Here is a 14,846-nt window from a genome sequence, read left to right as displayed (position 1 = left end):
TTTTCTGGGGATTATGGCAACATATTCAAATGCAGAAGTAGAAGAAACAAACAATAACCTTTTTTTCCCTTTGGTTGTCAACTTTAAAATCTCCAAATGTTTTCAATTTAGTGGAAACATGAAGGAAAAAGGCTTTGGGTTCTTTTTGATGTGTTTTGGGGTGGGCTGGTTATAAGGCACTTTTATATACTGATTAACATGACCAAGGATAATCTTCCCTACCCACAGCTACTTGTTCTGTCCCACTACCTTATACTGACTTTGCAGTGAAGAAGATCATCTCGCATCTGGAGAAAAAAAATTTAGTGTGGAGATGAGCAAAGGGAGGATTTTCAGCACTGTCATCCAAAATGTATGTTCATTTTTTCAGCTGAAGAAGTGCAAAACTAAATGCAATGGACAGCCAGAACAGAGCAGGACGGCAGAACCAGAACATATGTGTGTAGTTGATTTGGTTTATGCTGCTCTTGACCCTCACCTGCCTACATCTGTAAAATGAGTGCCCACTCTTACTTGTACTACTTAATAGCTGTGAGGGAGGATGCCATTTATCAGCTACATGTTGACTAGCACTTTTATATGTCTCTCACTTAGCCTTCACTGATTGCTTTGTAAAGACAACATCTCTAATTTCCAAACCAGAACCAATGAATTGGAAAACATTATTGTTCTGGTTTTGTATCCCTCAGTCTGTGCTTGGTTTGAATGGCTCTACAAGCAGCAATGCTCTGGAAGGTAAAGCTCATTACAGGTCTTGTACTGTGTTGTCATCTGCATAACGTTGAATAAAGCTTTTGTAAGCCCACAGCATAACTCAGAGTGGAGTGGTAGAGTGTGATGTTGGAACAAAACAAAAACACACTGTAAAGCTTTAGGATGTACAGGCTCTCAAGCATGTTTATGTCTAGGGAGAGGATGGTGAGTATTTTGGACTGATGGAGTGTTCCTTGTGTAAACTTGGGAAGTAGATGCTGCTGTCTGCCTTTGCTTTCTTATGTTTTGAAGTCACTGTTTCAAACAGTAACATGTCCCTGTCTGCTGTGTATGGCATTGTAGTAGTCAAGGCAGTACTTTAAAAACTACATTTCTACTCTAAGGTAGTATGCAATTTAGAAAAATCAGTAAAATGTGGACTTTTTTTTATGGAGGGAACAGTTGTGATTGAATGTCCTTCTTGGGGATTACTGAAGCAGTTTGGATTATTAGGGTAGCAAATAAACTTCAGAGTATTCTTCCTTTCTCGAGAGGTATTACATGGAGGTTTGCAGAGTACATGAAATTCAGTTCTGCTATTTGCAGTGGGAAATAGCTAAATGTGCCAAAACGATTCATGAAGCAAATTAAATAAAGCTCTTAAATGAAAGCTTTAGCTTGCAATGTTTCCAGGGCAAGTCAGTTACTTGAGAACAGTTAGTGGCAATAAATTAGTTTAAAATGTGTTACAGATGGGGCCTGGTTTTTCTCTTCAGCTTCTTGGATTGGATTTGTGCTTAAAGAGATAGGGTAACATTTCTCAAGAACTGTGTTATAATGATTTTTGGCTAGAACTCCTTTTCTATTTTTAAACCCTCCTACAACTTTAAGTGTCCTGACTCCATACCTTTGAAAGCTGTTGTCAGGGCCAGGAGGGGAGAAAAATACAAAGCTTTACCAAGAGCACACAGAGCAGTATAGATTGGAAGAGTAGAGCTCTTTCATACTCCTCTATCAAAATACTTAGAGCAATGCAATTATAACAGCATGAAAGGGCACAGAATATTTTGACTTAACTGCAATAGGCTGTGTCTTTTAAGGGCACATTTTATAGTACTCAAACATTCACCTAAATTAGAACAGTTCTGTGCCTATCATAAGTCTTAGTAACCTAAGTAAATCTTGAAATAGACTCAAGGGGACACCGTCTCAAGTTGTGCCAGGGGAGGTCTAGGCTGGATGTTAGGAGGAAGTTCTTGCCAAAGAGAGTGATTGGCATTGGAATGGGCTGCCCAGGGAGGTGGTGGAGTCACCATCCCTGGAGGTGTTGAAGCAAAGCCTGGCTGAGGCACTTAGTGCCATGGTCTAGTTGACTGGCTAGGACTGGGTGCTAGGTTGGCCTGGATGAGATTGGAGGTCACTTCCAACCTGGTTGATTCTATGATTCTATGATTCTAAGTGTAGATTTTCTAACATGGATAAGTCCATCTTTGCCTACAGTGATGCCCCTTTTCTGGAAAGACTCTTATATCTGAAGTGTCTTTATATAGTAATCTCTGTTGGGATTTCAGGAGTTACACTGACCAAGACAAGAAGACATGAAGGGACTGGGGAAAAAGTAAGTGAGGCAACTGTAATGGCTACAATTTAGAGGAATAACTTTTTTCAAGCTACCTTTTAATGTTTACAGAGACAGAACAGAATAAAAGACCTGAAGGAGGCATTTGAAATTTGTCTTTTAAAAACGTGGGTACTTGTTGGTCTGAGAGGTTAAAGTTAAACAGAGAAAGATGTGTTTGGACAACAGTTTGTGACAGCTGTTGTTGCTGTTGTCTTTTTTTCAGAGGGTGAATGGAAAGATTGTTTATGTGAATGGCTTGGCCTGTGTGTTGTTCCAAAATTTGTGCCAAATGCATAAATTATTTTTAAGATACTTCGGGCCAAACTCTCTCTTCTTAGTTGCATGAGTGGCTTTTATTGATTTTAATGAACATTGCACGTGTTAATTCAAGCACAAAATTGGCCCTATGGTACTGAGTCACTGAGGTTAAACCATAAACCAGGTTGTTTCTATGTGAATGTCTAAGGAAATTTTAGGATACTTGGAGAATACATCTGTCAGATACAGACAAGCTTTTACAGCCATTCCATTATGCACGTGTAAAAAGCAGGAGAGAGGTGTTCTATTTCTCCACAGTCAAACCTTAGTAAAAGCTTTTAATTGTCAAATGCTCAAGTATTCTTCGTTCTGCTGTCTATAAAAAGCACTACAAAAATTTTGAGCTGTTCCTGAAAAAGAGTGGGCTTTGATTTGTGGCATTTGGCATTTACGATAAAGCTGGTATGTCTGGTTTGTGTTACAAGAAATTGTGGCAGCAGTTTCAGTGTTTTGATGTTCAGCATCAATGGCAATTTTCATGTGGTGGCAGAAAAAAATCTGTTTTGTGGAGGTTAGAGAAAAAAGAGAATTTTTTTTCTATATTATTATACAGTATCAATTGATGCATTTTTATCAGGAGCTGGGGGTGCTGGTACAGAGGAGCTGAAGATGAGCCAGCAGTGTGCCCAGGTGGGCAGCAGAGCCAATGGCATCCTGGCCTGCATCAGGAACAGTGTGGCCAGCAGGACAAGGAAGACTCTTCTGCCCCTGTGCTCACCACTGCTCAGGCCACACCTTGAGTGCTGAATCCAGTTCTGGGCCTCTCAGTTTAAGAAAGATGTTGAGGTGCTGAAGGTGTCCAGAGAAGGGCAGCAAGGGTGGGGAGGGGCCTGGAACACAGCCCTGTGAGGAGAGGCTGAGGGAGCTGGGGGTGTGCAGCCTGGAGAAGAAGAGGCTCAGGGCAGAGCTCATTGCTGTCTGCAGCTACCTGAAGGGAGGCTGTAGCCAGGTGGGGGTTGGGCTCTTTTGCCAGGCAAGCAGTGACAGAACAAGGGGACACAGCCTCAAGCTCTGCCAGGGCAGGTTCAGGCTGGATCTTAGGAAGAAGAGTGATTGGCATTGGGATGGGCTGGGAGGTGGTGAAGTCGCCATCCCTAGAGATGTTTAAAAGGAGCCTGGATGAGGCACTTGGTGCCATGGTTTAGTTAATTAGAAGGGTTAGGTGATAGGTTGGACTCAGTGATCCTAGAGGTCTTTTCCAACCTGGTTAATTCTGTGATTCTATGATTACCCTAGGATGCTTACATATTAATCTTCAGTGACTTGCCCAAAGATATTGGGCAATATAAAATGACTTTTTATGTTTAAAAAACAAAAAATAGTGCTTTGGTAGCTTCATATATTAGACCTAAATGTATTTGAAACGTTGCAGCTATGAAAATTACATATATTCAGGTTGGGTTGTAGGAGTGAACATGAGTAACATAACAAAAGTGACTGGTGGTGAAGCAAAACGGATCACATTTTATGCCTTATCCTGAAGTGTCTTCATGCTTCTTGATCTGCTTTTATGAGTGAGTGCTCTTACATTTAAGAAATAGAATACAGCCACAAGATTATAAATGTCTGCCTGAAATACTTGCTACAGAAGTGTTCTATTTTCAGGAATGTTCAGGAATATTACAGTTGTTGAGTAAGGAATGGTTATGCAATACAGTAATCCCACCATGCTAATTGACATTGGCAAGTGGTGGGACTTGAGATTCAGACACCCAAGTTTTGGATTTATAGAATTTATGTGTGATGGAGATAGCTAAGCTCTCTGTGTTGCTAATAGCAATCAAGTTAGTACAGTCAGAAACCTCCAGGGAGCCACTTACCTCACCCCATAGGAGACACCTCTATTGGGTCTACTGAGTCGTTCTCCACATGTATTGACTAGGTCTCTGTTAGGTAATGGTGACTTAAGTTCCTGCCTCACGTGTAAACGTGCACCTTAGATATCTGAGGCTGAATCCCATCGAAGGGCAGTGCTGTTTGTTTACATGTGAGCACTTAGTTCCATTTCAACTTCTTCAGAGTCTTGGAGTCACCCATGTGGGACTGGCAGCTGTGACAGATACTTAGGAAAAAGGTTTTTGCAGTTCAGGAGTGGCAGGTGGAGGATAGTTGCCATACTTAGGAAGAAGTTCTTCACAGAGAGAGTGATTTCCCATTGGAATGGGCTGCCCAGGGAGGTGGTGGAGGCACCGTCCCTGGGGGTCTTCAAGAAAAGCCTGGATGAGGCACTTAGTGCCATGGTCTAGTTGACTGGTTAGGGCTGGGTGCTAGGTTGGCCTGGATGATCTTGGAGGTCTCTTCCAACCTGGTTGATTCTATGATTCTATGATTCTCTGATTCTCTGCATTATATTTGATATAGATACCTGTAAATGGGCATCTGTCTTATATGCTTTCTTTCCTGGCATTTGGTTTTGATAGGAAAGTTTAACTCTTACAGCAAAATTCCTAAAGTGTTTAACTGAAAGGTGTAGCTATATTGAAAACAGAAATTGTGGAGATTTCCTGATTGAGTGCAAAGCTGCAGTATGTGATTATACATTATTAGACCCTGAGGGATGCATTCTGGTCCTTACAGATGAGATGACTTCACATGGAAAGCTTTGCAGGACTATTTTTTCCTGTGCTCACCTTTTCTGTTTCCCTCATCCAGTGTCATTTTTTTCCATCTTCCTTTTCCACAGAGTCCTTCAACCTGCCATTTTAGCACTGCTGCCCAATCTAGACTTCTGTGTTGAAATGAGTGGTTAAAGAATGACATCCAGTTAGAGCTACTGCAATGCCAGAGGCCTCAGTGAAGCAAGATTGCCAGGTTTTGCAATTTACAGTGCCAGTGACTACAGAGCAGCTTGCAGGCACACTCTTTCTTTACAAAATCAGATATTCTGGTACCCTTATCTAGACATGCCTGTCCATGAGATTTAGACTTCCTGTGGGCAATCACAGGGAGTCAGTTCCTGAGATTGGTGGGTGCTGGCAATTTGTGCTGATTTCATCTAGAGCTATGACTTCTGGCTGTGACCCGTTGGCTATACTTCATTAACTGGTGTGCAGTTCCTTGCATATATTTGCATAAAAAGGCAAGCTATCCATTTCATCTGCCAGCATACACAGTGCTGTGCAAAGAGCTGCTTTTCAGACAGTTGTTCTCTGGGGACTTAATGCCAACATGCTTCCATAATCTTACTCTGACTCCTCTGAGAGCTCGCTCAAGAATCACATTAAGATGAATGGCAGAAAACTAGATAAAGCATTACATATCCTACGTTTCCACTTCACTTTTTTTTTTTGCTGTGCTCTGGTATTACCTTTATCACAATTCTCTGCCATTTCATTGAATTATAGAGTCATTTAATTTGGAAAGGACCCTGAAGATCATTGAGTCTAGCCATTAAATATTATTTAATCATCTTAACATCTGCACACCGTGATAGATCACTTTATTAATATCAGTCTTTCCCTTTATGTATTTTAGTCCATGACTGGAAGGATCAGTATGTTTTAATAATGTTAGAAATAAGCAGATGATTAATCAAAATACTGAAGTGAAAAAAAGAAGTAAAGAAAACTACATATTCAGCTGCAAGCCTCAAATTCTTTTAGGATTAATATCTGCCAGCTAAAATTCTTATTTAAGAAGACTTTTCCTTGCCCAGTTAACAGTCCCAAGTTTATACAGCGAAGTAATGCAGTGATGCCTGTGAAATGCTACATTCATGAATGCTGAAAGCAGATTGTGTTCCTGGGGTGCAGCCTGTGACAGCCTGGATAGCAAAACTGCCTTCCCTTCTGTCCTGGAAGTAGAAATGGCCAGTGATCTGGCCTAGGCTATTGCCAGGGAAAATACAGCCAGCTTCATTCCTGCAGCACAACTCTGACATTTATTTAACAGTTTGTTATGATCTGTGATTGTTTAATCAGAACTATTTATTTATTAACTCAGCTGCCAGTTTGTTCTGCTTTACCTTCAACACCATAATGTTAATTTTTATTACTCAGCCTTGGAGGGAATATACTGGGGTCTTTTAGACTGATTTTATGAGTGGCTTAAGCTGTTTTAAGTGCATGCTCTCAATTAAAGAGGTGTTTACAGACTCCTCTCTCCTTCCCTTTTTGACATATCTTCTACCCAGGTAGCTAGTTTTTATGAACCTGCTGAGAGAGCTGGATGCAGGACTTTAAGGGGACACAGTCTCAAGTTGTGCTGGGGAAAGTATAGGCTGGATCTTAGGAGGAAGTTCTTCCCAGAGAGAGTGATTTCCCATTGGAATGGGCTGCCCAGGGAGGTGGTGGAGTCACTGTCTCTGGAGATGTTCAAGCAAAGCCTGTCTGAGGCACTTAGTGCCATGGTCTAGTTGACTGGCTAGGGCTGGGTGCTAGGTTGGCCTGGATGATCTTGGAGGTCTCTTCCAACCTGCTTGATTCTATGATTCTATGATTCTTGTTTATTATTGCTAATCATCTTCACTCTTTTTTTAATTTTTTAATTAATTTGCTTCCTCTCAATATAATTGCTCATTTATTTTCCTAAGAGCTATTTTGTCTTCCTTTCCTCTCTCCTGCACAAATTTATATCATCAGTCTACTTCAGGTCAATAACGTTTCATTAAACCAACAAGTAACTTTGAATACACTGAAAACTTGCTAGACCTATTATTGTGAGATTGATTGGTCAATCGTTGAGGTGAACAATAGATACACTTCAAAATATTTAGGCCAAGCAATGGAATGTGAATGGCTTGCTTCAGAGTAGTGGATGAATATTACTTTCAGGATAACCTTTTAATTTTTCTGTTCTTTTTCCTCCCCCTTTGCCGTAACCGCATGAAGAGGCATGCACAGATGCCTGCTGCCAGAGAGCGATGCTTAACCTGACCGTCAAACAAGCCTCACAAAGGAAGGCTTTTCAGGTCCCCCAGTGAAACAACCACTGCATTTTATTACAGCGTGAAATTAGAAGTGAAAAGCCCTATGGCTCTTGCTGTTTAGTAATGCGGAATATGTCCTTTCTGATGGTGATGGCAGGGAAATAGAAAGCTGGGGAAGAGAAACAAAGTAACGATTTAGACAAAGATGCCTCCCTTTTTTTTTGTTGTTGTCTTTGGTTGTTAGGTGGTCTGTAAAAACCACAGTGCTGTGCTGGATACAAGCAAAAGGATCATTTAGTTGAAGCTCTTTCATTCAGAAATGTATGTGTGAATTTGCAGGGTGATGTCTAAGGAAAGTCATCTGTTATCAGAAGGGTTGCTAGTTTAACTCATTTATAAAACAGCAGTAAAACCCTTGCAGAGCAGCACTGCTCTGACAGGCACTTCAAGTTGCATGGCAAGATGGTGTTTATAACAAGACTGTGTGTGGTTATCTGAAGCTGCCTCATAACAGATTGCCAGGGGAAAGTGCCAGCTTGAAGAGGCTTTCCCTTGTCTGTTTAAGATGAAATGAATCATGTTTTCTCAATGAAAACTGTGTGATTATATAGACTGTCAAAATATTTATGCTCACTTTCACTTTAGAAGTATTATGCAATCACTAAAGGAAATAGTCAATTATTAGGAAATGAAAACAACTATGGGAAAGATATTTTAGACTGCATCATGGGCTTCTTTTCATAGAAGCACAGAATGATAGAATCACAGAATCATTTAGGCTGGAAAAGACCTTGAATCCAGCTGTAAAGTTGTCCATCAGCTGATCACTATTGCTGCTGCTAAATTGAACTGTTAAAGTTCATCCACAATTCTAATATCTGGAAGCTATAAGATACATTTTACAGACCCATTTTTTTTAGCATCACCTTCTTTGGACTCTGTGGAAAGCATGGCAGGGGACAGTGGTCTAGAAATATCAGAGATGTACAAGAGGAGAGTTTCTGTTACGTTCCTTACTGCCTAGCTTGTAGATACAGTCATAGAAAAGCTTTAAAAGCAGAAAGAGTGACTTGGTGTGACTGGTCTGTGGTAGACTGATGGTACAGATGCAAACACAACAAATCAGTTTATTGCTAAACTGCATTGTGGGACTGCAGCCTGAAGGAGGAAAGTTCAGAGAAGCAAAGGTGCTGATTTCTAATTCAGGTAGTTTAATTATTCATTACTAGGGTAGCTACACTACCAAATAATTCTACACATAAGGGGCAGCAAGGCCCTAATCAATTAAAGGTATTATAACTACTGGAAGAAAGGCTATTAGGGAAGAGTTTCTTAACCTTTTTGTTCTGGTTTTGCTGGAACAGAATCACAACCCAGCCACAGGCTGCAGGCCACTAGTTCTAAGTCAGCCAGGACAGCTGACTCAGGTTGGCTACAGGTGTATCCCATACTGTGGGCATCACACTCACTGTAAAGGAGTGTGATGCTCACCCATCTTACCCACAGGGACTCAACCTGATCATCCTTAATCTCTACTTCCGTGACACCCAGAGCATCCCTAATATATAGGGCCACTCTTCTGCCCCTTCTCCCTTGCCTGTCTCTCCTGAAGAGTCTGTAACCATTGACTACAGCGCCTCAGTTGTGTGAGTCATCCCTCCCTGTTTCTGTGATGGTGACAACATCATAGTTTTCTTCTTGTACCAGGGCTTCCAGCTCCTCTTGTTTGTTACCCATACTGCATGCAGTAGTGCGCATACACTTCACCTAGGCTGCTGGTTTTACCTCTATCTCTCACCTACCATCCTCAGCCTCCTTCTGTTTGTTGCTAGTACTGTTGTGTTTAGCCCCCTTCCCCCTTCCAGCCTAGTGTAAAGCCCTTTCAACATGCCCTGCCAGCTCATGTGCCAGGATCTTTCTCCCTCTCTGAGACAGTTGTACCTCGTCTGTTGCTATAGAGTAACTGCTACAGTTTAGCCTCAGATATGGGCTAAATGCAGACATCTTTTTAAATTGTATCAGTCTTTATTTGACTTACAATGACTTTGCATTTTACCACAGTGTGTACCTTGTGTGCACACTAGTGCTTCAGTCTTGGCTTGCAACTTTGCAGTGTTCTGCCAGTACTATGTTTTATGTCTTGGTTGGTGAAACTTCAGGAATTGGAGATTTAGAATAAAGGCTAGGGAGAGGTTTAACAAAAGATTTGACACAAGATGAAGCACATAAAGGAAGGCAAGAGAAGAATAGGAAAATTAACTTTGGGGCAATCATTTGACTTGGAATAGTGGGAATAATAATTTTAAGACCAGAATAGGTTGGTGGAAGAAGCAAAGAAGTGAAGAAGGGAGAGTGTGAAAAAGGGTATTATCTCTGTAGCTAAGAAGAGGTGGAGAAATAGCTACGGAGACATACCCAGAAACATTAAAAGCATTTCAGAACAACATCAGGAGGATCAGAAAGTGCTGCTAGGGCATGCCTCCTTAAGGTAAGAGATTCACATTTAAAACTCTCTACTAGAGAATAACTCATTGCTTATACCAGACAAAACAACTTCAACAGGAGGGGCAAAGCTCCATGAAATACTCTATTTTAGGAGATTCATTTTGGAAGTAGGAGATCTCAGTTCCAGGTTTCAAAATTGGGCAGAATAAGAACTAAAATTCTGGGGAGGTTAATGATTGTTAAACTCTAGTTTATGAGGCAGGGGAAAGGGAAGAAATTATGTGTCTCAGTTTCATCTGCTGGTACAAAACCCTGCAAACTAGACCATGGCACCAAGTGCCTCATCCAGGCTTTTCTTCAACACCTCCAGGGACAGTGACTCCACCACCTCCCTGGGCAGCCCATGCCAATGCCAATCCTTCTCTCTGTGAAGAACTTCCTCCTAACATCCAGCCTAGACTTCCCCCAGCACAGCTTGAGACTGTGTCACCTTGTTCTGTTGCTGGTTGTCTGGCAGAAGAGACCAACTCCCACCTGGCTACAACCTCCCTTCAGGTAGTTGTAGACAGCAATAAAGTCACCCTGAGCCTCCTCTTCTCCAGGCTGCACACCCCCAGCTCCCTCAGCCTCTCCTCATAGGGTTTGTGTTCCAGGCCCCTCACAGCTTTGTCGCCCTCCTGTGGACACCTTCCAGTACTGCAACATCTCTCTTGAGTTGAGGAGCCCAGAGCTGGACACAGTGCTCAAGATGTGGCCTGACCAGTGTTGACATAATGTGATGTGATGGTAGCCATGTGGTTGCTGTTCCCTATCGCTGTCTGTTCTACTTCCTCCTGTTGAACCCTGGAAGTTTGTGCTGTGCTGTTTTACTCTACAATTATAGAGAACTGTGAATAGTAAACATAACTAACTGTGTCTCCAGTAGAGACTCTGTTCCCTTGGTGACAGCCCCAGATATTTTGTTCCTATTTTTTTTTCCTGAGCAATTGACTTCTGATAAATACAAAAGGATCATCTGACCTAAAGCAAGGATGTACTCTCTGAAACTGATTGCAAATGAAGGATTTGTCTTTTTGTATGTGTGTGTATGTATATGTGTTTACTTCTATTGGTTAGAATAAATTAGTACTTGATGATAACGAATTCCACATTAGAAACCTGTTCCTTTCTGTCCACCCAAGCATAGTACACGTCAGGATGTCATCAGCATAGAATTAAAACCAACCAAACAACAAAACATTTCAAGTAAGACTAATAAATGCATCTTAGAGACATTTTAAAGATCCAGATTACTCTAACCAAGTAGCACATTCTTTAGTGAACATTTACAACCTAAGAACTGGCTTTCATTCAAAACCAGCTCTACAATTAGTAACACTTTGAAACTGTAGCAGCTGGGTTCTTAGTGTACATGGTAATGTCACACAATAGCCCCAGCTGTAACTAATTTAATTAAGACTTGATCCTCAAATACAAAATCACTTCTTTTCTCCAAATCATGATGCTCACTGACCTGCAGAAGAGAAAACAGGCAACACAGACATGGAGCATTTCTCTGTTATTTAACCTATTTGCTTACTCGGTTACAAGAATATTACTAGTGTAATTCTCATGAGATTCTCTTTCATGTAAAAGAGTTCTGACTTGAGGTAGTCACAGGAAACTTACTTTACATGAAAGACTATGCTTTACAGGATTTGGGCAGGGTCCTAGAATGCTTATCACCTCCCATAGCTTGGAAAATGCATCTGCTTTAGGTGGATTCAATCAGCACCAGTCCAGTGTGATTAGCACCCATCGTCTTCTGAAAAGTGCCAGCAGCCCATAATGACTGGTTCAGTGCTGTGTTTGGCATCTCTTCATGCCCTAGGAGCAGAGCAGGCTTTATGGTAGTGGCAGGGTAGCAGTCAGTGGTGGTTTCAAGGTACCAGTAACGTCTGCTGAATGGTTGTGCTGGGGGAGGTATAGGCTGGATGTTAGGAAGCTCTTGACAGAGAGAGTGATTAGCATTGGAATGGGCTGCCCAGGGAGGTGGTGGAGTCGCTGTCCCTGGAGGTGTTCAAGCAAAGCCTGGCTGAGGCACTTAGTGCCATGGTCTGGTTGACTGGCTAGGGCTGGGTGCTAGGTTGGCCTGGATGATCTTGGAGGTCTCTTCCAACCTGGTTGATTCTATGATTCTATGGTTACCAAGATGCTTCCTGCACCACTGCCCTCCTGTCTGGTAGTGGCCTGCCATCTACATGTCTAAGCTGAACTTCTATGGGTAGGTGGTAATGTCTGCAAGGTATTTTATTACATTAAGTAGAGCCAAAGCCAAATGCCAGCTGCTACTTGGCCAAGTTTCCTCCTTATTCTGGATACAGGATTTCAGTATACTTTTAACAGGCACAAGTTTACACTGATCCAGAAAACCTGGATGTTTTTACCTCCTCGCTGGGAGCTTTGAATCAGGGCTTTGCTGAGCTGCATTATCCACATTTTAAGATGTACACCTTTGTTTTGGTTTGGTTTGTTTGTTCTCAGGAGACCTGGATTTAAGTATATCGATGTTATTGCCCACAGCCAAACTGAGCCTGATCTTGAATGTCTCCAGGGAGAGGGCTTCAACCACATTCCTGGACAGCCTGTTCCAGTATTTTACCACACTCATTGTAAAGAACTTCCTCCTTATGTCCAACCTGAATCCACCCTGCTCCAGTTTCAAACCATAGCCCCTTGTCCTAGCAGCATAAGCCCTTCTAAACAGTCACTCCTCAGCCTTCCTGATACTGAAATGTAGCCTTCTCCAAGCTGAACAGCCCCAATTCTTTCAGCCTGTCTTCATAGGAGACGTGTTCCATCTCTTTTATCATTTTTGTGGCCCTCCTCTGGATGCACTCCAGCAGGTATATGTCTCTCTTGTGTTTGGGACCCTGGAGATGGACACCGTACTCCAGATGAGGTCTCAGCAGAGCAGAGTGGCAGAATTGCCTCTCTCCATCTGCTGCATGTCTTTTTGGTGAAATAAGTTCTTTCTTCTGGTATCAGAAGTAGGTGTTAACTCTGAACAATGCCAGCATATTACAAGATCATATGTCTAACAAAGAAAGAGGAAAGGTTGCAACTCCACAGGCATGTTTCAGCTCCAGTAAATGCTCTTAATAGTGTGATTTTTCTTTGTACTATGCTGTATGTCTTGACTGCGGTTTGCTGAGATTGGATCTCAGCTCTGTGTAACCACTGCAGAAGAGGCTGAAGGTGAAGAAGTGATAGCATGATACTTTATATATTAAATAGAGTGGCTTTGCTAACAGACCAGTAAAGACTGTCTGTTTATATAGGAGTGGTGGTTAAACCTCTGCTGAGTTTACGCCGTAGCTTGAGTAGTTTCTTGCCTGGGAGGGCAATGTGTCTGCCTAGTCTTTATGCTGGTCAGCAAAGAGAAGATTTGGCTTTCTGTACTTCAGTGTAGTCCTTTGGACATTGTGCCTATGATGCAGTGACATGGTGTTAAATGATATTAGGCCCTGCATTCAGTAAGGTAGAAAACAGGATGGCATTTAAGCAAGTGAGAGAGTTGCCTCCTGCAGTAAGAAGTACAGAAAATGTGTTTTGTATCCATGGTTTGGCATGACCTTGCTCTGACACCACGTCTCAGTGACACGATCTTATTCACAGGAGAACTGGATTTTTAAAGCCTATTATTAACTTCCTACAGGCCAAATGACAGCAGAAGAAATGGGGTCATTTGTGAGTATTTTTTTATTTCACTTCTTGACACTTCTCTGCCTCTCGATTCTTCCTAGTGCCTGGAGCCCTGCAAAGAGTCCTGGGACCTGAAGAAAAACCATTGTCAAAGCTTCTGTGAGGTATGTCAGCCCAAAGGCACCCTTTCTCACTTTGCTCTAGCTGTCTCATTTAGATTACTAGCTTCAAGGAGACAACTAACAAACATGGAATTTAGGCATGCTAAGTTTGAGTTTAGTTTTTTAACCAAGTGATTCATCTCAGCTTGAAGATGTAAGACTTAGACACTTAGATAGCTTCTCCCAGAAGATGCTGTTAAATCTGTCTTGTAAGATGCTGCTTCTGAGACATGACCTTCTGTGTTTTCTGGCCACGTGTAAGAGAGAATGTATTCATTAAAAAGTAAGACATCCTTGTGTGGAAATCCTTGTGCAAGGTAGCTAGAAAAGGAGACTTTCCTGTATGTGAGATTCAGTCTGACTTTTCTTGAAGTGTGTCTCTCCAGGAGTAACCCACTTGTGGACTCCTAGTTCAGAAGACTACTATTAAAACCCACAATTGTTCAGGAACAAGTATTTGTTTCAGAATGAGCTTGTGAATAGAACCTAGATCAGTTAAACCCATATGAAAAGAAGAGATTATTTGTTTTTTTATTAGAAACCTTGCTCTGCTCAGTTGGTGGGAGTCAGCTATAGAGTTCAGCGGGTTTTAAGCACAAAATGAGAATACCATCTCAATAGCAAGTTGCTTTATGATAACTAAATCAATATAGACATACAACTAAAGTCTATAGGTGTATTTATGAAGGTTTTCAGCTGTTTCTGTAAAAAGGTAGATCTGACCTTCATACATTGATCTTGTGGATACACTGATTCAACTCCAACTTCATCACTATTGGCACTCTTTTTATTTCTCTTCTTTATTCTGGTACAAGAACAAGTCTTAAATGGTTTTAAACATGATGAAAGTGATTAGGAAAGGCTTTCCTATGAACTGAAAAAAATAGATTTAACTATGTGTTGGGATTACTATGTAGTTACATGAAACAAGTAAAAATTGCTCATGAAATCAGTCCTCATAAGAGTTTTTAACCCAGATTAATTGATGCTTCCTCATAGACAAAACTCAAGGATAGTGTAATAAAGCAGTTTTAGTGGATCCAGTTTAGGTCATTCT

At 41.5% G+C, this 14,846-nt stretch overlaps 1 protein-coding gene across 1 annotated transcript in view; it reads left to right on the top strand.

Annotated features, from left to right (window-relative positions):
* The window catches only part of ANOS1 (anosmin 1), a 124,594-nt gene that overhangs the window by 45,400 nt on the left and 64,348 nt on the right, over positions 1–14,846 (top strand). The window contains exon 3 of the mRNA XM_064143033.1: positions 13,730–13,792. Coding sequence (XP_063999103.1) covers positions 13,730–13,792 — 63 coding nt within the window. The remainder of the gene's footprint in view (positions 1–13,729; positions 13,793–14,846) is intronic.

This window comes from Pogoniulus pusillus, chromosome 5 (genome assembly GCF_015220805.1).
Source record: "Pogoniulus pusillus isolate bPogPus1 chromosome 5, bPogPus1.pri, whole genome shotgun sequence".
Taxonomy (NCBI): domain Eukaryota; kingdom Metazoa; phylum Chordata; class Aves; order Piciformes; family Lybiidae; genus Pogoniulus; species Pogoniulus pusillus.
The sequence above is the reverse complement of the archived record's forward strand: the minus strand, read 5'-3'. Positions and strand labels throughout refer to the sequence as shown.